The 9,719-nt window shown below is 38.6% G+C and overlaps 1 protein-coding gene across 11 annotated transcripts in view; it reads left to right on the top strand.

Moving 5' to 3' along the window:
- The window catches only part of KIF13A (kinesin family member 13A), a 225,297-nt gene that overhangs the window by 117,061 nt on the left and 98,517 nt on the right, over nucleotides 1–9,719 (top strand). For all 11 annotated transcript variants that reach the window (XM_017521644.2, XM_037736015.1, XM_017521643.2 and 8 more), the window contains exons 5-6: nucleotides 6,719–6,811; nucleotides 8,660–8,840. In XM_017521644.2, the coding sequence (XP_017377133.1) occupies nucleotides 6,719–6,811; nucleotides 8,660–8,840 (274 nt within the window). The remainder of the gene's footprint in view (nucleotides 1–6,718; nucleotides 6,812–8,659; nucleotides 8,841–9,719) is intronic.

Below are 9,719 nucleotides of genomic sequence, written 5' to 3'. Positions count from 1 at the left end.
TTTTTGAGTTTTGAGTTTTGAGTTTTGCTCATGTCACCCAGGCTGGAGTACAATGGTACAATTCCAGCTCACCGCACCCTCCGCCTCCCAGGTTGAGACAATTCTCCTGCCTCGGCCTCTAGTGTAGCTAGGTTTGGCATCCGCCACCATGCCCAGCTTATTTTTGTGTTTTTAGTAGAGATGGGGTTTCACCATGTTGGCCAGGCTAGTCTCAAATTCCTGACCTCAGGTGATCCACCCACCTTGGCCTCCCGAAGTGCTGGGATTACAGGCATGAGCCGCCATGCCCAGTGCCTTTTTTCTTTTTATCTTTGAAATTGAACTATGCCACAAAATTGTTGCAGAAATGAAGGAGCCATCTGAAGGAAAAATAGCTAATGACATTTTGTTTGCAGTAAAATTAATTATAATTGATTAAAGACTTAAGAGATGATAATAGATAATAACTAAAATATATCTAGACTTATACTGGCCACGTATTATAATAAGGGCTTTACCTACACTGGTTTATTAAACCATCCCAGTAGCCACTTAGGTAGCAACTATTAGTCTTATTTTACTGATAAACTGGGAACCTTCCCAGTGTCACATAGCCAGTAAGGAGTAAAATTCAGATTTGAAAGTCAAATAGTGTCAAAAACAGTGGTGGTGGGCATCTGTAATCCCAGTTACTCAGGAGCTTGGTACAGGAGGATTACCTGAGCCCAGTCATTTGAGGCTGCTGTGAGCTGTGATCCCCACACCACCCTTTAGCCTGGACACAAAGCGAGATCCTGTCTCCAAAATAAATAAAATAAATAATAACAAAACAAAACTAGAAGAAAATATGGGTGAGTTGTATAAAAGTTGGGGGTGAAAAAGGATTTAGGAGGCCTAACACATATCACAGGCAAAAATCATGAAGGAAAAGAGAAAAAATTTGAATATGAAAGACCAGAAGCTTTTGTATGACCAAGAATAATTTAAGACCAAAAGGCAAATGACAGACTGGGAAAAAATATTTATGACATATGTGGTAGACCAATGGTGAATATCCTTAAGGTATAATGAGGATTTTAAAATTAATGAGAAGAAAAGTAATGGCTAGCCCAAGGGCTTAAATAGTCAACTTACTAAAGTGTTAATACAAATGAACAATAAAAGAAAAATTATCCAACAAGAGGCTTTTTAAACAAGAGGCTTTTTTCTCCTACTCACTTAGTCAAAACTAAGAACAGTGATCATAGGGAGTGTTGTGGAGCGTGCTAAAGGTAGAGATGCATGCGTTGTTAGAAAACGTGAAGATTGGGTTTTTTAAAGTTTTGCCCAGCAAAGTCAGTAGGAAACTGCACAGAAGTAAGCATGTAAGAATAAATATTGCAGAAAAATGAAAGGAAGTAATCTAAATGTCCATAGTAAGGAGCTGATTGCATCCATTATTTATACAATGGAAAGCTGAGCTCCTATTAAAAATGCTACTGTTGATGTATATTTGTAGAGGTGGGAAGATGTCCATTATTTCTTGTCTTAAAAGAGAATACATTGCCTTTGAGACACAAAGCCTTAATAATAAAATGTATTACAGTCTCTCTAGACTCCAATCTTGCGTAAATTTGTAAACATACATGGAGAATAAACAATTTTTTCAGAACATAGTATAATCGTTTTCTATGTTTTAATGTTCTGTTTTTCTCAGATTTTTTCTGTCCTAGTTATGAACAAAGCTTTACTAAATATGATACATTTGAATTATATTCTATCGGCCAAACATATCTGTAACTAAAAGAAGTTGAATATATTTGAAATCACATGTACAGTATTTAGTGGAAATCAGAGAGACTAGTTTTTTTGTTGTTGGTCACATATATTTTATTGTAATATCCAGGAGGATACTATGGGTATTAGTAAAAATGTGATCTGTAATTTTTATCAAAATTACCTAATTAGTACCTACATAGTATGTTGACACATCTATTCATACCCCATTGGCTTATTTAACAAAGGCCTACTATAGTCTTAAAGGATTCATTTGAATTTCATAAACAGTCATACTTTGACCAAAGTGTAACTAATACAATTAAACGTTTCTTTTTAAGTTCAAAGAACAATTTTTTTTTTTTTTTTTTTTTTGAGACAGAGCCTTACTCTGTCACCCAGGCTGGAGTACAAAAGAATAGTATTCCGATAACTTACATGTCACTGATGAGGGAAGAGGCTCCCAATTAAAAATACATTTTTCTGAGAACAGCAATATCAACACAGGAATAATTCAGTAAATACAAATGCATACTGCATGCCAGGCACTCTCCTAAGATGTAGCAACCACTGTTTTCACAATCTCACAGTAAAGGTAAACATGAAAAAAAAATTGTGCCGGCCGGGCGTGGTACCTCACGCTTGTAATCCCAGAACTTTGGGAGGCCAGGGCAGGCAGATCACCTCAGGTCAGGAGTTCAAGACCAGCCTGGCCAACATGGTGAAACCCCATCTCTATTAAAAATACAAAAATCAGCCAGGCATGGTGGCAGGCACCTATAATCCCAGGTACTTAGGAGGCTGAGGCAGGAGAATCTCTTGAACTGGATGGCAGAGGTTGCAGTGAGCTGAGATTGTGCCACTGCACTCCAGCCTGGGTGGCAGAGTGAAACTCCATCTAAAAAACACAATAAAAAGCCAAAAAAATGTGCAGTCTGACGAGTTCTGAGAGTCTGTAAAAATTATCCTGGAGACCAGTGGTGAGAGCAACTGATTCCCAGTAGCATGTAGCATGAGTTACTGATGATAGATGAACATCAGCCTTGATAGTAGGTAGTCACTATAAGCTGACCCAAACCCTGCCATTCACTGATGACCAGATCTTGGTCAAATGACTTAATCATTTCACACCCCAGTCACCTTATCAGTCATAATTCATACCTACCCTACCTGGGTATTATGAGGATTCAATTATATAAAATATGTAAAGTACATTGCCAACAGGACAAAAAAAAATTGATAAAAATTATCTTTGCTTTTCCTTAGTAGCATAAAGAATAAAAGAATACAAGTTTAGTAGGTTAAGTCATGTCCTATTTAGTATTTGCAATAATTTGGTCATACACTAAACTGAAATTTACTTGTTTTTTTTTTTTTTTTTTTTATTTTTTACATTTTTTATAGACACAGGCTCTCACTTTGTTGGTCAGGCTGGTCTTGAACTCCTGGCCTCAAGTAACCTTCCCACCTCAGCCTCCCAGATTGCTGAGATTACACGCATGAGCCACCATGCCCGTCCTACTTTTGTGTTTTTATATGCTGGGGAATTCTTTGATCATTTGATTTATTTTTTATGCAGTTTTAGTATGCATATCCCAGTGGTTGTTCCATTTACGTCATAAACCTATTTCATATAGCCATACAGCAGTCATCCTTGTTTTTCCAACTAATAATCTGTAGTTTAAAAAGCCATTCCTACCAAGGAAAAAGATACATTGTGATTCACTCTTGAAAGAACCTAGGGAAAATAATTTCTCCTAATTCCAGCCTACTCAGCATCAGGAGCAGAAATGAGAAGGACCACCTTTTACTACCTGATGTAGGAATAGATATAATAGATAGTAACTTTATCATGGCTCTAAGAAGCCATGATAAAATCTCTTTGACCACAGTGCTTCTCTGCAATTGAATCCTTTCATCAACTCACGCTGTTGTCTTTTTTCCAAGTTACTAAATATGAATTGAAATCATTAATTATGGTCAGGATGCTTGACCTAGCCAACTCTTGAAGTCTCTTGTCCCCACCCTCACCCCAATCCCTTCCTCTGGGCTGGTTAACCAGTGTGGAAGATCAAACAGGATTGCTCTGTTCAGCTGCTTGTGCCAAGAATGCATTGCTTTTAGAATGCCTTCGAATGGCATTTTGTTCTGGCTGAGGACCACAAGCAATTCTAATAAGCCTGGGCACAGGCTGAGTTTAATTCTGAGTCTTCTCTGATATAGGGCTTGGCTCCAGATTTAAGACCTGCCTTTTAGCATGGGGCTTAGGAACATATGTGGAATAAGGAAGGTCCTTTGAGAAAACATGAGAAACAAATATTAATGTGTATGAAAGATCATGCACTAGAGTGGTCAGGTATTTTCTTTGTGAGCACAAGACTGTCATACTTGACTATAACGTAAAAGCAATTTGTGAAGTGGATAATAATTTTGATTATACCTTATTCTTCTCAGAATAGATGTGTGTTTGCACACAGATCTTAAGGTACTTATCACAGCATACCTGGGTGTTTAGAAAAGGTACTTCTGATTAGACCCATTTTTAAAAATGCACATATTCCACCAACTTGTTTGGTGGAAATTACCAAACATCTATGTTAGATGGTAGAAGTTAGCAATAGAGAAATAAAGTTACATAAATTTGGTATATTTTTTCTATCCATTTTTTTACACTTAGCATTCACAGCTCGCTCGCTTTCTCACACGTACACTCGCACACACACAATTTGACGTAAGTTTTTACATTATATGTGCAGTTATGAACATGGCCTTTTTGTAACTCAACAATGTTTTTTAACTCTAGCATTTACACATAGATGTGGGTTTTGGGGGTTTATTGTTTTTTAAAAGTGTTATGTAGTATATTCCATCATATAAAACAGTCACAGTTAACCACTTTCATACTTACAGACATTTAACTCAATTCCCATTTGCAGTGTTATGAATAACACTGCCATGAACAGCCTTCACAAGGCCCTCTGTGGGAATGTGTTTCTAGAATAGATGCCTCACAGTGGGTCAGACAGTGTAGGCATATTCTTTTTTATAGATGCCGTCCTCTAGAATGTCTCTATTCATTTATTGTCCTCTAGAATGTCTCATTCATTTATTCTCCCACCATACACAGCTTATGAAAATACCTATTTCCTCAATGCAGCAATATTTGATGTTGTCAGATTTTATTTTTTGGCAGCATAATGGTTGCAAATTGTATTAGTCTATTTTCATACTGCTGTAAAGAACTACCTGAGGCTGGGTAATTTGTAAAGAAAGGAGGTTTAATTGACTCACATTTCCACGTGACTGGGGAGTTCTCAGGAAACTTAGAACCATGGTGGAAAGCAAAAGGGAAGCAAGGCACATCTTACATGGTGGTGAGAGAGAACATGCAAAGGAAGCCACACGCTTTTAAACCATCAGGTCTTGTGAGAACTCACTATCATGAGAACAACATAGGGGAAACCACTCACATGATCCGGTTACCTCCCACCAGGCCCCTCCTTCAACACGTGGGGATTACAATTCGAGATGAAATTTGGGTGGGGACTCAGAACTAAACCATATCACAAATACTATCTCATTTTGTATCAAAACACTTTTAAGAGTCTCATTCTGCAATCATCATATATCATAGTATAATAAGAGACTTCTAAAATCAGATCCAACTTTCCATAAAAGAAAAACATAAAGCCAGGCTGGGTGCAGTGGCTCATGCCTGTAATCCCAGCACTTTGGGAGGCCAAGGTGTGCGGATCATGAGGTCAGGGGATGGAGACCATCATGGCCAACATGGTGAAACCCTGTCTCTACTAAAAATACAAAAATTAGCTGGGTGTGATGCTGTGTGCCTGTAATCCCAGCTACTCAGGAGGCTGAGGCACAAGAATCACTTGAACCCAGGAGGTTCAGAGCCAAGATCGCACCACTGCACTGGTAACAGAGCAAGACTGCGAAACAAAAAAAAAAAAAAAAAAGAAAGAGAAAAAAACATAAAGCTGAAAGCTTATGTTGTGTTCTATTATTTTAAAATATAAAAGGAACTATCATGTAAGATACAAATGTTGAACTGACTCATTCTTTCAACATTTATTAAGCATTTTGTACTAGGCTCTAGGATTATGAAGCTAAGCGGGTTATAGTTTGGGGCATCAAGGGCTCGCATTCCAGCGGAGGAAGCAGGTACTTAAACCAGTAATTTCTGCAAACGCTGTAATAGTGAATGTTCCAAGGACTGTAAGTGGACAGGAAGCAGAGTATAAGACTAATTGTCTTAGTGATGCAGAATAAATATTAGATTTCACCAAATTCAAAGCAAATGCTGCCCTTTTATGTGTTTAAAAAAGACCGTCACACATTTACTCTTCAGCCCTGTTCTGCCATAGTATAGTGCATGACACAATTGCCCCAAGAGCTGCAGTGTGATACACAGAGATTCATGTAAGAGAACTTGTCCCCACTCCTCCTGTGGGAACACAGGTGACAGGTGCCTGTGAATCTACAAACAGCAGCTCAAGTCATCAATCCATCCTCAGCAACTAACAATTTTTCAGTACTTGGCATGTACAAAACACCAGGCTAGGTGCTGAGGGGGATAAGGTGTATATAACGTGGTCCTGTTCAGTGGCAGTTCAGAATCTAGCTGGGGAGATAAGGCAATTCATGTTTAATGACATTGTAGATACTTAGTCACAAGAAAAAACAACCAAATTTGAATGATGCTTCCATATGGCCCACTCACAGTGGAAAGAAAACTTTAATATCTAGAGAAATGTCTTAAAGCGAAACAGTGTGTCAAGGTTCTGAGCTGTAGTTAGAAGTATAGATGAAATTGCATATATCAAGCTCTTAATACACAGTCCTGTACTTAGTAGGCACTCAGAACACTTTTAACATTTTTTGAGTTGACATAATGTTGTTACCAATACAAATATTTCAAAAAAATTATTCTTTTTTATAATTTTTTAATTTTTGTCTTGTTTTTTAGGTCAAGAAGTGGTTTTCAAGTGCCTTGGGGAAGGAATTCTTGAAAAAGCCTTTCAGGGGTATAATGCATGTATTTTTGCATATGGACAGACAGGTAAGAAGCTGCTTTTATAAGCCAGATGTGTGGATCATGCCTGTCATCCCAGGACTTTGTGAGGCTGGGGTGGGAGGATCTCTTGAGCTCAGGAGTTTGAGACAAGCCTGGGCAACATAGTAAGGCCCATCTTTACAAAAAATAAAAACATTAGCCCATCGTGGTACACCTGTAGTCCCAGGTTCTCAGGAGGCTGGGGTGGGAGGATAGTTTGAGCCCAGGAGTTTGAGACTATGATCATACCACCCCATTCTAGCCTGAGCAACAGAGGGAGACCCTGTCTCAAAAAAAAAAAAATTTTTTTTTAACAAATGACATTAAATATGTATTTCTTGCTATTTAAAAATAGAAAAAGGCCAGGTGCAGTGGCTCATGCCTGTGATCCCAACACTTTGGGAGGCTGAGATGGGCAGATCACTTGAGGTTGGGAGTTCGAGACCAGCCTGGCCAACATGGTAAAACCCCTATCTTTACTAAAAATACAAAAATTGGCTGGGTGTGATGGTGCACACCTGTAATTCCAGCTACTCTGGAGGCTGAGGCATGAGTATTGCTTGAACTTAGGAGGTAGAGGTTGCAGTGAGCCAAGATTGCGTCACTGCACTCCAGCCTGGTGATGAAATGAGATTCTGTGTCAAAAAATTAAAAATATGAAAAATAAAAATAGAAATAACTGTGAAAAGCAACAGAAAAATGTATTTGACTTTGTACATTTAACTGAGTTAAGTGATCAAAAGTAATCCTCTTTTTGAAGGTACAGTAGTTTTGGTAATTGAGCAATTTCAGTGTTAATAAGCAAAGCTAGTTTCAAGTTATTAAGTGTCATTTTCCTCAATTATAGTTTAGCCTGTATTTGAAGTAGAAAAATAATTATCAGTTTCTTTAAAAAACGAAAACAAACAAAAAAAAAAAACAAGCAGGCCAGGCGCAGTGGTTCATGCCTGTAATCCCAGTACTTGGTGGTGGATTGAAAGGTCAGGAGTTCAGGACCATCTTGGCCAACATGGTGAAACCCTGTCTCTACTAAAAATACAAAAAATCAGCTGGGCATGGTGGTGCATGCCTGTAATCCCAGCTACTCAGGAGGCTGAGGCAGGAGAATTGCCTGAACCCAGGAGGCGGAGGTTGCGGTGAGCCGAGATCGCGCCATTGCACTCCAGCCTGGGCAACAAGAGCGAAACTCCGTCTCAAAAAAAAAAAAAAATTAATAATAATAATTAATAATCATCATCATCATCATTACCAGTTTCTCAGTATAAATGGCATAGTAAAAGTGATGGGAAAACTCTTAGTTTCATCCTATACTGAGGACTTTGACTAGGACACAGAAGTAATGACAGATTATTAAACCTAAGCTTATGAAATAGTTGGTTGAAGCAAGCAAAACAAAAACATACTAATGGCTCAGCCATTAACACTCTGAGCCAGATCTTTCAACAATAAGGTAGGAATAAATAAATAAATCATAACAGTGCTGCCTAATATCACATCACAGGATAACTAGGAGATTCAGACGAGAGAATATATATAACGTAATATATGATGAGTTACTTAATAATGTATAGTTGGAATTTTACTATACATACTTATTAATGTGTTTTTAGTGATTGCATTTATACACATCATCTGTAAGTGAGGTGCCCTCCAGATCTTGCTGAGTGACACTGGAAGCCCTGAGTGTAATGGAAAGAACAGTAGCCTGGGCATCCAAAAGCCTGGGTTTGAGGCTAAGTTGGCCACTTTTCTGCTCTGTGACCTTGGCCAGCATATGGGGAAACCTTGTATGGTTGAAGCATTGCATTTTGCTTCCTCTTCTACCCATTCTTCTTTCTGCTTGCTCTTCTCCAGGTTCGGGAAAATCCTTTTCCATGATGGGCCATTCTGAGCAGCTGGGCCTTATTCCAAGGCTCTGCTGTGCTTTATTTAAGAGGATCTCTTTGGAGCAAAATGAGTCACAGACCTTTAAAGTTGAAGTGTCCTATATGGAAATTTATAATGAGAAAGTTCGGGATCTTTTAGACCCCAAAGGGTAAGTTAATGGTCAAGATTAAGTGTCTTTGGGTGGAGGGGGGAGGGGGGGAGTTCTTTTAAATGATTCTGAAGTTAAAATTGGAAGTGAATATATGTATTTAAGTTCTTGGTGACTATGCTGGTTTTTATTCATTTACAGAGAAATTATCAGCTTCTCAAAGTCTGTTGGTATACCCAGTGTTTATTCTACATTAATGTATAAAGTTGCCTATGTATGTGTATGCCCTTTGAAAAGATGTTTTTACAATTTTTTTTTTTTTTGCCACCATGAACTAGTCATAAAAATTGAGTTAGAAATAACACATTTGTTCTTCCATTTACATTGGAAAGCAGCACCTCTGTGTTAAAGGTAAAAGGGTTGAAGGATTGAAATATCCCAGCCTAGACAAACAATGCCTTTCCCTGGCTGTGCATTGGAATCATGTGGGGAATGTTTTAAGTATCCCCTGTCCTGATTCCCACCCATAGAGACTGGATTCAGTAGACCCAGAGTGAAACCCAGGGATCTATTTAACTAGGTGATAAAAATAGATTTATTTGATTCATAGAGGAACTGGGACCATTTACTTTTTTTCAAATAAAAAATTTGGGGCCAGATACAGTGGCTCATGCCTATAATCCCAGCATTTTGGGAGGCCGAGATGGGCAGATCACCTGAGGTCAGGAGTTCCAAACCAGCCTGACCAACATGGCAAAACCCCATCTCCACTAAAAATGCAAAAATTAGCCAGGTGTAGTTATGGGCACCTGTAACCCTAGCTACTTGGGAGGCTGAGGCAGGAGAATCACTTGAACCCAGGAGGTGGAGGTTGCAGTGAGTTGAGATTGTGCCACCGCACTCCAGTCTGGGCAACAGAGGGAGACTCCATCTCAAAAA

The sequence above is a fragment of the Cebus imitator genome, unplaced genomic scaffold (assembly GCF_001604975.1).
Source record: "Cebus imitator isolate Cc_AM_T3 unplaced genomic scaffold, Cebus_imitator-1.0 Scaffold21, whole genome shotgun sequence".
NCBI lineage: Eukaryota > Metazoa > Chordata > Mammalia > Primates > Cebidae > Cebus > Cebus imitator.
Note: the sequence above shows the minus strand (reverse complement) of the source record. Positions and strands in the feature narration are given on the sequence as shown.